Raw genomic sequence first — 12586 nt, forward strand, 5'->3', positions numbered from 1 at the left:
TAATACCTGTTTCAAAAGTAAGTTGTGAAGGTAAAACAAGATGAAGAAGGTAAATACTTAGTACAACAGACAACTTATAGTAAGTGTTGATAAAAATTCAGCCATTGTGTTTTTGTTAGTATAGTATCAGAAATATAGTTCAATGGATATTTTCTTTCTTTCTCTTAACATTTTCTCCTCCACCCATAGTAATAGAATTCTGGACACTATAATTTGACTGGGGCATAAACAGATGCACAAATTCTGTAAGAGAGTAAGACTATGTCATAGGCAAATAGTCATTAGCTGCAGAAACTTTTTAATGCTTCTCCAAGATAATATTGCCTAAAATATTTTTATGGACTATGTGGCAAGTATGTAACCAAGCTTTACAACTGTAGTTCGGAAGAGAATTGTACAGCCGTTGGTGTCTGGGTGGCTGAGTTGGTTGCACATACCATTCTTGATTTTGGCTCGGGTCATGATCCCCAGGGTTGTGGGATCGAGCCCTGTATTGGGCTCTGTGCTCAGCGTGGAGCCTGCTTAAGATTCTCTCTCCCTCTCTCTGCCCCTCTCCCCTGCTTGTGCTCTCTCTCTAAAATTAAAAAAAAAAAAAAAAAGAATTGCATTGCCAAGAGATGGTGGTGTGTTAGCAATAATATTGTTCCAGGACTTGCTCTAGACCTAATTCTGCCACTGTGCTCATCTGGAGTCCAGTTTCTCTCTTGTAAAATCATAAGGTTGTACTAGATGATAACATAGGCCTGTATGTTCTATGATTTTTCCATGTTAATGATTGCATGTCACATATTTTTAATTTATAGTTCAGTTATCCTTAGGTTTTGCAGTTCACATTGGGATGGTAAGAGTGACATAAAGTTAAAGGAAATATAGAATCATGACAGGATAGAGACACAACTTTTTGATTCACTCAGAAAATCTTACAAGATACATTAGGTTGCAGCTAAACTATTTTTTCCGGATTTTTTTTTGAATTAAAAAAATTTTTTTTAACGTTTATTTATTTTTGTGAGAGAGACAGAGCTGGAGTGAGAGGGGGGCAGAGAGAAAGGGAGACACAGAATTGGAACCAGGCTCCAGGCTCTGAGCTGTTAGCACATAGCCTGACGCTGGACTTGAACCCACGAACTGCGAGATCATGACCTGAGCTGAAGTCAGATACTTAACCGACTGAGCCACCCAAGTGCCCCTGCTTTTTTTAACTTGTTAAAAAATTTAATTTATTTTAGAGAGGAAGAGCATGAGTGGGGGGAGAGGGGCAAGGGGGGAGGGAGGGAGGGAGGAAAAGAGAGAATCTTAAGCAGGTTCCACATTCAGAGAGGAGCTTTACACAGGGCTGGATCCCATGACCCCGGGATCATGACCTAAGATGAAATCAAGAGTCAGATACTCAACCAACTGAGCCACCCCAGCGCCCCTTCAGAATTGTTTTTCATTTTACTAGAATAAAATGGATAGTTTAGATTATATTAAGGTACCATATAGATAGGAATTGTGGTTGTAGTTTAATGGAAAGATTGCTGGACTTTTAAGAATACCGGGGTTTTCATTGAATCCTAGAAGAGAGCACAGGCAGTAATTTTTCTGACATTGGCCAGAGCAACATTTTTCTAGATATGTCTCCTGAGGCAAGGGAAATAAAAGACATGAACTGTTGGGACTACATCAAAATAAAAAGCTTCTGCACAGCAAAAGAAACAGTCATCAAAACTAAAAGGCAACCTACTGAATACAAGAAGGTATTTGCAAATGACATATCCAAAATATAAAGAACTGATACAACTTAACACCCCAAAAAACAAATGATCCAATTAAAAAATGGGCAGAAGACATGAACAGACATTTGTCTAAAGAAGATCTCCAGATGGCTAACAGACACATGAAAAGATGCTGAATGTCACTCATCCTCAGGGAAATGGAAATCAAAACAACAGTGAGATATCACCTCATACTTGTCAGAATGACTAAAATCAAAACACAAGAAACAACAAGTGTTGATGAGGATGTAGAGGAAAGGGAAGCCTTGTGCACTGTTGGTGGGAATGCAAACTGGGTATTTACCCCAAAATACAAAAAATGCAAATTCAGGGGCACCTGGGTGGCTCAGTCCATCGAACATCCAACTTTGGCTCAGGTCACGATCTCATGGTTCATGAGTTTGTGTGCCACATCGGGCTCTCTGTCAGTGCAGAGCCCACTTTGGATCCTTTGCCTCACTCTCTCTGCCCCTCCCCCATTCATGCTTGTTCTCTCCTAAAAATAAACAAACATAGAAAAAAAATTTTTTAAACCCACTATTTCAAAGGGATACATGCACCTCTGTGTTTATACCAGTATTATTTACAATAGCCAAATTATGGAAGCAACCCAGGTATCCATGGATAGATGAATAAAGATGATGTGATACACACACACAGAGAGGAATATTATTCACCCATAAAAAAGAATGAAATCTTGTCATTTGCAGCAACATGGATGGAGCTAGAGATATTAATGATGAGTGAAATAAGTTAGAGAAAGACAAATACCATATAATCTCACTCATGTGGAATTTAAGAAACAAAACAAATGGTCAAAGGAAAAAGAGAGAGAGAGAGAGAGAGAAACCAAGAAACAGACTCTTAACTATAGAGAACAAACTGATAGTTACCAGAGGGGAGGTGGGTTGGGAGGATGGGTGAATGGGTGAAACAGGTGATGGGGATTAAAGAGTGCAGTTGTTGTGATGAGTGCTGGGTGTAATATGGAATTGTTGAATCACTGTATTGTTGACCTGAAACTAACACTGTATTGACTATGCTGGCATTAAAATAAAAACTTAATTAAAAAACCTCGGTTTTAACTGCACTTTGCTGCTAGATAATTAAGTAAATCCTAAACAAGTTATCTTTGTTCTGATTTTCCTATAATGTAATAATGTGGAATGTAGTAATATGGAATGTAACACTTCACTCAGAGTAAGTACTTGAGAAATTAAAGAAATTAGTACATTTTGTCCTATTATACAGAATTTGCATTAGTATCTGTGGAAGTACAATAGGGGAGAAGAATTTAAAATGTTATATGAAAATTGTTATATTAATATATATTATAAATTATATAATATAGAGATCTATAATTTTTAAAAGCATCATACTCAGATCATTCTTGCAAGTTAGTTGTATTTAATTGTCAAAGAATAGTTGGATTTTATGTTTTTCAGGAGTATAGACTATTGGAAAAAATGGAAAGCTCCACAGTTCATTCTGTGAAACTAGCACAACCTTAAATTTGTTAAAGTGACCTTAAGTCTGATAGAGATAATATAGACACACCGTTCATGTGTGCACATGCATGCACACACAAACAGATGTGTTAAAAGTCCAAATAAATTATTAGCAAATTGAATCAAAAAAATTATATATGTGATTAGGAAGAGTTTATCTCAGAAGTATAAAGATGGCTCTATACCATGAAACCTGCCCGTAGCTCGTTATATCAGCACCTTAGAGGAAAATTTATGATTATGTCAGTAGATGATTTTTTTTTTTTTTTTGAGAGCGAGCATGTGAGAGGGTCATAGGGAGAGAGAGAGAATCTTAAGCAGGCTCCACACACTCTCAGCACAGAGCCAGATGTGGGGTTCAGTCTCATAACCGTGAGATCATGACCTGAGACAAAATCAACAGCCAGATGCTTAACCGACTGAGCCACCCAGGTGCCCCATGATTATGTCAGTAGATGGTTTTAAAAAGAGAGGGAAATCATTTGATAAAAATCTGACAACACTCAGAAATGCAAATTAAAACAACAGTGAGATAACATGTACAACTGGCAGTATGTAGGGAAATGGGCATTCATACTTTGGTGGTAGTATAATTTGTTACTGGTAGGAAAACACTGTTAATAGTTATTGAAATAAGAATGCGCATTATCCTTTAAGTACTCTCACTTTTGGGAATCATTTTTTTTTTAATTTTTTAACATTTATTTTTGAGAGACAGCGACAGAGCACGAGTGGGGGAGGAGCAGAGAGAGGGAGACACAGAATCTGAAGCAGGCTCCAGGCTCTGAGCTGTCAGCACAGAGCCCAGAGCAGGACTCAAACTCAAGAACTGTGAAATCACGATCTGAGCCGAAGTCGGATGCTTAACCAACTGAGCTACCCAGGCACCCAGGAAATCGATCCTACAAAATATAGTATAATAGAATATACTATAATAGTGATAGATACTGTTATGGTATATTAGGATTATATTCAAGGACTTCTGTTTTGGAAACAACATGAATGACTATTGATCACTTGGAGGAGTCATTGAATACATTATTTTCCATCTATACTGTGGAATATGGTACACCCATGGAAGGATATCCATGGTGGTATTGTTATATTATTGGGGTGAGAAATAACAAATTATGGATTATTATGCACAGTGTAATCCTTTTTTTTTTTTTTTTTGTGAAAAGAAAGGCTATATATGTTAATGTTTGCATGAGCAGTGGGAAATGTGTGGAAGGACTGGGTAAAGAGAGGTGGTGGGATCAGTGAAGGCGGGCATCATTAAGTTTGTCTAGATATGTTCTACAGTGTTTGATTTATTATGAAGAGCGTGTGTTATCTTTATAATAATCACATTTAATGAAGGAAAAGAATGCTAAACAAACTCAAAGTACCTGGATGTGAGTTCTCATGAAGTTCAATTTGGCTAGAGATACAAAAAATTTTTAAAAAGGTATACTTTCTGCCCGTAGAGAATACTTGTATTATTTCCATTTACAAGCATTATCACAGATTACTTTTGACAATAAAGATATTTCATATTAATAGATGGTGGCTTTAATGATTTTTTTTTCTTTTGTAGCAACTCCGTTCCAATATCCGAGAAATGGAGAAACTTTGTTTGAAAGTCCGAAAGGATGACCTAGTACTTCTGAAGAGAATGATAGACCCTGTTAAAGAAGAAGCATCAACAGCAACAGCAGAATTTCTTCAACTCCATCTGGAATCTGTAGAAGAACTTAAGAAACAATTTAATGATGAAGAAACTTTATTACAACCTTCTTTGACCAGATCCATGACTGTTGGTGGTAATGTACTAAGTCTTATTTTTGATCATAGTAATGCATTTAGTTAAAGTTCACCATCTTGTATAACTGTTGCAGATAATGTGAGTCTCCAGGGATCACCTTCTATTTCAGTCTGCTGAATTGCTGAACCCTGAGTGTGCCTAGAAATGCATACCCTAGAAGTTTTGCAGGATAAAAATTTTAAGACTGTGCTGTATAGAGTGGAACTTCGAGGCTTCAAGTACCTATTTGTCTATATAATGAAAATAAATGTTATAATATTTCCTAAGGAGAATGTCATCCTGGATTGCAGAGTATGCCCCTTTCATCTCCTGGTGCAGGAGTAGCCTGATCAGGCACACCTCTTTCTTTGGCGTTCTGACTTTCTTTCATAGTGGATGTTAGATCTATCTCCCAGCTCAGTTTTCTGAGTTTAATGACATTAAAGAAAATCTGCATTCGGGGTCATGCTATCAGCTTTTATGAGGTGATACTTTAAGAAACAGTCCGGTAAAACTTGTCATTATATCTCTTTTAAGGATGTAATTGATAATTGTTAATTGCATGATAGTAGTACCTTTATAAAGACCTCTAAAAAAACAATTCTTGGTTTAATATGTAGTAGTACTTGAAAGCAGTTGGTCTTTTTTTTTTTTTTTTTTTTTTTTTTTTTTAATCCTATGGGTACTGGATGGCATAACTGATAAGGTTTCTCTACTTGAGTTATTTACTGGAAAGCTTAAATCTGAATTTTTTTTAACTACCAAAAGCCAATTTTTTAGCTCCTGGCTTTGTTTTATAATTGCTTCCTTCATTTTTCCTTCTTCGTTTCCCTTTAATTATGCTATCTTATTACATTTTACATATGTTCTAAGTTGCCTTAAATCTTAGTGGAAAAAGTGGAATATAAATAAATTACAAATCAGAATAGAATCTGAAGGATATTATACCTGCTGAGTTTTCCCCTTTTCATTTATGTAGGAGGCTCCTGTACCATTCCCTGTCTCCAAAATTAGATTATTTTTAATGTTATATTTTCAGTACTAATGACCCAATAATTTACAGGGAAGTCCAAATTTAGAAATTAGAGGAAACATTTAAGCCATCATCCAGACTTTCTTGGTAAATCTTACTTTTATTGTATCCTCAGTACGTAGCATATAGTAGTGCTTGGCACATAGCGGGCCATTAATAAATGTTTCATAAATGTGAATAAATAAATGTGTTTTTGGAGACAATTTTATAATTTCGGATGTGCCATACTCACTACACTCTGTGATAACCAGTACCTAAAGTGTTGTTTTGGAGAGAAGGAAGTGTTAACACTCAGCCCCTTGCTTGAAGAGTATTTGGGAAGAATGCTTTTTGATAGTTTTTAACCGGTTACTGTTTACATTATTCTGTCCATATATATTTATCACCACTGTATTGATGAGGCTAAATGCTGTTCATATCATTTAGTGTGAACTGATACTTTATTTGCCTTAGAGAAATTGGGCTTCCATGTGATTAAGCAGCTAGTTTACCCACTTAGACATTGTGACAGTTGTGATGGCGGTAACAACAGTGAAGATATGTTGGATTTTCTGGGAAGAGTTGCTGACATCAGTTTCTTTCGCTATTTAGTTTTGAGTTGCCCATCACTAGCAATTACCTAGGAAACAAAAATTTTGCGTTCTGACAGTTTCTCACAATATGATACTATTCTAATACTTGCTTTCATTTGCATTTTTTTATTGCATTATTTGGGTTTCTGTCAGGACTGTTTGGGCTCGACAGACTTGGATTTAAATATCATCAGAGAAACTGGGTGATTATTAGAAAAAGGCAGTTCACCCAGTTTGCTGGCAATTAAATATCTCTGTATGAAACTGGTGTTAAAACTATATATTATATGTTGGCAAAATTTGAGGAAACGTGTACAGAGAAAATGAAAAAGATTGGGGCAGAGACAGAGGATTTTCCATCTGTAATGATTCTCAAACTTCTCATTTCATGGAACATCAAATTAGCTAAAGACCTAATCACTTGCCACCAGGAGAAACTACACAATTAAACCTCTGTAGCATTTATAAAAAAAAAAAATTTGAGACAACCCATTTATATAAAAAAAAAAAATACCTAATTTGTGCCTAAAACAATAGTAGAATGTCAAATTCCAAATGGTCAGATTGCACTTTGACTTTGAATCTATTGCCAACATTAAGCAGTTAAATGAACTATCTCACCAAGTGCCTGAGTATTTCGCCAACTGTGAGAGTTTGTACTAGGTTGCCTTAAATCCAGAAATATTATTAACAAGTAATTGAGAGAATGGGAAAGGTGGAGAATAATGAAAACAAAGGAACTAATTTACATAAGACCTTAATAGTGGGGTAGGAACTCGGTTCACTCCATGTGTGGTCTTCTGGCTGTGGACTCTTTTCTGTCATCCTGCATGTTTTTATCTGTGCTTTCTGGTTTTTCTTTGTTTTTGCTTTAGATACTCATTATAGTAGTGACAGCCTATACAGAAAAATGTGATTTGCATAGAAGTTAAGTGCCTTAAAATACTTCTTCCTTTAAAAATTCAATCTGATTCTAAATAAATTGGTTGGAAATATCAGCAGAGATTCAGGAGCAATGTTGCCACATTTCCACGAGTGAGATCGAAATACAAAAATAGTTTTTTCATTTACAGATAGAAATAACAAGTAGAATAGGATGTTTTATGTTCTCTGGAGAGTAAAAGAAGCTTATTAAGTTTAGGAGGAAGCTGTGATGATTTTGCTGTTTCTTTTGTCCAGATTCTGAGAGTTCCTAAAGCAAATCTTCTCTGCCAATCTTGCTTGATCTGAGAAACTCCCTTCTGTTTCACTTGTGTGTCTAGTTTCATTTTTAGCATTGCTTCCCACCAAGAGAAGTGATGAGCCTACAAATTTGATTTGTATTTAGAAAGGTGTATCAGGTCATACAGAGTGAATCAGTGCTTCTCTCAATCATTGTCTTTCTTACTCCCCATCCGGCACATGCAGCTCACCAGTGCAATAGGAACAGAATCTTATTACATTTTAAACAAATATTCACAAAAGAAAAGAATCCAATCTTAAAACTGCTGGGAACTTCAGACTGCATATTGAATTTGATGAAATATCAGATTTTATCACAGGTATATATACATGTGGTGAACAGTTTTGCGAAACACGTGGATAGTTTTGTATATTATTCAGAAGATATATTTTCTGTTGGCTTTAATTTTCTTAAAAATCCTCCTTTACCACTAAGTTAAGCCATGACTTAGAAGTCATTTTATTTTGATAGATAAGTTGATATAGATGATCAGTAGATTAATTTCACTATTTTTAATCTGTCAGAAAATGAAAAATTCAGGAAATGCTTTTAAATTAATTTAGATTTATAATGAAACTTTCCCTAACATAGTGAAGTTTAGTGGAAACTTTTTATATGTTGTGTTGTAATTCTTAGTAGAATCATTGCCTTTCAATGAAATATGGAGAGAGACAAAGAATGTTTGGACGTATAAAGAGAAGGGAAAAAATCTTATGTCTGTGTTATTAACAACTAAAAATATGTTAATATTTTTACTACAAATAATAAATAATGTAGTAAATAATACGGTCTTAAAACTGGAGTTTGAAAAACAGTGGTGCGACGTATATGTATTCTATCTGCCCTTTACACTTGGAGTTGTCATGTGGATGGAACTATCTTAGATTATTTCATCATATAAAACAATAGCAATTTTCACTTCTGTGGACAGGATAAATTCTTCATCCTTCTTTCCTGCAGCTATAATCTGTCTCAGTGTTTTCCCTCATCATGTCTATAGTAATTTCTGAAAGTTCAAAGTCAATAAATTTTCACTGAGGTACTGATTTCTAATATAAGCTGGAATAAATGAATTACAGAAGTTGTAGATATTAAAGGGTTTCTTTCTTAATTGTTAGTTATGCCTCACATTGATTAGTGATGTTCAGAGTTGTAAGTTTACAGCAGGATTTTCCCCGGAATAGAACAGATTTCTTTGTTCTCAGACTCCATTTGAACTAAGATGCATACGCAGTTTGGTTTCAAGTGAGACGTAAGTGACTTAAACATTTCTTATTTTTTACAAAGGGGAATCTTTTATGTTTGCTTAAAATACCAAACATTTCCCACCCCTTCAATTTTTAGGTCAAGAATTTATGTATGACAATCTCCCCTCGTTTTGTTGTATACCCTGGCAGTTTCATTTAAATCCTCTGTAATAGAATAAGGGTTATGGCTTATAAAAATCCTTAGAGTGGATGTTCTATTTATAAAGTTCTGCTTTACATTTGGTCTGTTAATGATAACAAAGTTATCATTATTCATCATCTTATTAAAGAAGTGGAGTTCTTATTACAATAGAAATATTAAGTGGAAGAGCGGTCTTAGAGTAATTCATTTATCTTGATTGACATGAAAATGAAAGTGTCTTTATGTGCTATGTTAGGACACAGGGTAAGTAACTCTTTTAAACATTTGTAAAAATCAGAGAGCTTTTAAAATATTGGATACTTGTTATAATGTTGTAATGTAAAATCTACTCCGTATCTGATGTTTTTGCTCTTCCTGTAAGATAAGGAAATGTATTCAGAGAAGTTAAAATTCAAAATTAAAAGAACACTGTGGGGCGCCTGGGTGGCTCAGTTGGTTAAGTGTCCGACTTCGGCTCAGGTCATGATCTCACAGTTCATGGGTTCGAGCCCCGCGTCGGGCTCTGTGCTGACAGCTCGGAGCCTGGAGCCTGTTTCGGACTCTGTGTCTCCCTCTCTCTCTGCCCCTCCTCTGTTCACACTCTGTCTCTGTCTCAAAAATAAATAAACATTTAAAAAAAAAATTTTTTTAAAGAACACTGTCAATTCTGATAAGCCTACAAAATATTTTTTAATCAACTACTATGCCCTTCCTAAACAATTCAGATTATTTTCCTCAAGAGGTAAAACATTCATAAGTTTCAAAAGTAAAATAGTAATGCTGTTTTATAACATGCCATCAATTATTGACTAGGATGAAAACAGAAATCGAGAAGGTGAATTTAAAGAGTTATAATGACTTTTAGGAGTGGATCAGGTATCACGTGTCACTATGTCATGTCCTTGCTTATAACACTTCAGTAGCTCTCCACGGTCTGTCAGATAAAGTCCAAAGCCTTTAACTGGCCTGCAAGGCCCCTCCTAAACATCTACTTAATGTTCTGTGTTTGTAACTCTGTGCCTTCTGCTTTATCCTTTGGCAAGACCAACCTGCTGATTTTTATGTTAAGCTATATTGTTTGTTCTTTTGAAGACCTTTTTTCTTTGTCTTGTAAGATCACCTTTTTTAGGAAGCTATTTCATAAACTGCACACCCACACCAAGCTGGGTCAGATGCCATCCCAGACTTGGAATTCTCAAAATACTGTATGTATCTATATCCCTCTATCTAAATGCCATTGTACTCTTTTATTGTTTTAGGATTATCTCTTTGTATGTGTAACTCTTCTAGAATATGTTCCTTAAGAGCATCTACTTTGTATTACTTTTTTATCTCTGGTACCCAACACAGTAGGTGGTCAGATAACATTAAAGTGGTAGGTATTTTGAGCTTGAAGTAAGGGGGACAAAAGGAAATTAGACCTTCAGATCTCTTCTTTCCATTTCCACTGCCACTGTCCTAGAGCATCATCATTTTGCACTGGACTTACTGCAAAGTCTCCCAATTGGTTTTTCTGCTCTCTAATTTTTTTTACCTTTCAACTTCATCCTTAATCTATTCTTCACGCTATAGCTATGGTTCGCTTTCTAAATCTGAAATCTGATTATGGCATCCTCCAGCTTCCCAGTAGTCTCCAACTCCTTTTAATAGTTCCATATTGATCTTATGAGATAAACAAAATTCTTTAACATAATTTATAATGCCATGAATAATGTCACCTTAGATTTTTTTCCTCATCCTTTGCTTTTCTCTTTCATAGTCTTCCCTTCAGTTGAATTCTTTTCAGTTCCCAAACCTATGCACATATTATTCTCCCTGACCTGAATAGTCTCTGCTTCTCCCTCCACCTTTGCCTGGGTTCACCTATGTCATTTCTGTTCATCCTCAGCCTTCAGCTTCAAAACCTCCAACTAGTCTCCCCTCCCTAAGTCTAGGTTAAATACCTCTCTTTTGTGCTCACATAGCATTCCATATTTACTCGTACCATAGGTCTTATCAGACTATACTGAACTTGTCTGTTAACATGTCTGTATTGTACATAATATGGTAAGCTCCATTAATAATAGCAGCAGTAGCAATGGCTATTTATTTTAGTAGTAACTATTTATTAACCCATCTGTACTGAATATTTAAGCCAGGTGCAGTGCAAAGTAAATATCTATCACCTTATTTTTATTTTTATTGTTTAATATTTTGAAGTTTTTATTTATTCATTTAAGTAACCTCTATACCCAGCGTGGGGCTCAAACTCACAACTCCAAGATGAAGAGTCGCATGCTCTTGAACTGAGCCAGCCAGGCGCCCCTTTCATTCACCTCATTTTAAAAATGAGGAGGGGCTCCTGGGTGGCTCAATCAGTTAAGCGTCCGACTCTTGATTTAGGCTCAGGTTATGATCTCATGGTTTGTGGGTTCAGGCCCTACGTTGGGGTCCATGCTGACAGTGTGGAGCCTGCTTGGGATTCTCTCTTTCCCTCTCTCTCTGCCCCTCCCCTGTATGCATGCACATGCATGCTCTCTCTGTCTCTCAAAAATATATAAATTAAAAAAAAATTAAAATGAGGAAAATGAGTCAAAGAGCTAATAAATAGCCAAACCTGGATTCTAAACTAGGTCTTTTTGACTAGGTCCATGCTCTTAACCACTATACTATGTTGACTCCCTGGAACTGTTTTTATGGTTTACCATTGTGTCAGTAGTACCCTAGCACACTGATTGGCATTTAGTAGACATTCTGTACGTATCAGTTTAACGCATGAATGATTGGTAAAACCAATACAAGGAAATAAAGACTTGATGGTAGAGTTTGGAGTGTAAATTAATTCATCATCATAGCAGTTTTAATGAGGAAGGCCTTAGTGGGTCGATGACTTTTTATGTTTATTTTTTGAGAGAGAGAGAGAGTAGGAAAAGAGAGAGAGAAAGCTGGAAAAGGGCAGAGAGAGAGGGAAAAAGAAATCTCCATGCTGTTAGCATGGAGCCTGATGTGGGGCTTGAACTCACGAATGTGAGATCATGACCCAGCTGAAACCAAGAGTCAGTTGCTTAAGCAGTTGAGCCACCCAAGTGCCCTGGTGACTTTTTAAGACTCAGAAAAGACAAAAGCAATGTCTTTCTAGGACATGGCCTAGAAAAATGAGGAGAAGGATAGACAATATGTATGAAAAGATCCACGTGGTGTTCATTTGATGACAAATTTGTTACCCAAAATGATTTTCATTGCAAAAAAACACATCACTTTCCTACTTTTAACACCTTATGAATCTGGTATTTATTACTAAAATACCCAAAGAAAGGGTTAATGATTTAGCATTGAAAATGTG

General features: G+C 35.8%; 1 protein-coding gene across 2 annotated transcripts in view; it reads left to right on the forward strand.

The window, feature by feature from the left end:
• The window catches only part of STX17 (syntaxin 17), a 73280-nt gene that overhangs the window by 38829 nt on the left and 21865 nt on the right, over positions 1-12586 (forward strand). For both annotated transcript variants that reach the window (XR_006196013.1, XM_042913678.1), the window contains exon 4: positions 4842-5067. Coding sequence is in view for 1 of the 2 variants with exons in the window: in XM_042913678.1 (XP_042769612.1) it covers positions 4842-5067 (226 nt within the window). In the remaining variant the exon portion in view is untranslated. The remainder of the gene's footprint in view (positions 1-4841; positions 5068-12586) is intronic.

This window comes from Panthera leo, chromosome D4 (assembly GCF_018350215.1).
Source record: "Panthera leo isolate Ple1 chromosome D4, P.leo_Ple1_pat1.1, whole genome shotgun sequence".
Lineage (NCBI taxonomy): Eukaryota > Metazoa > Chordata > Mammalia > Carnivora > Felidae > Panthera > Panthera leo.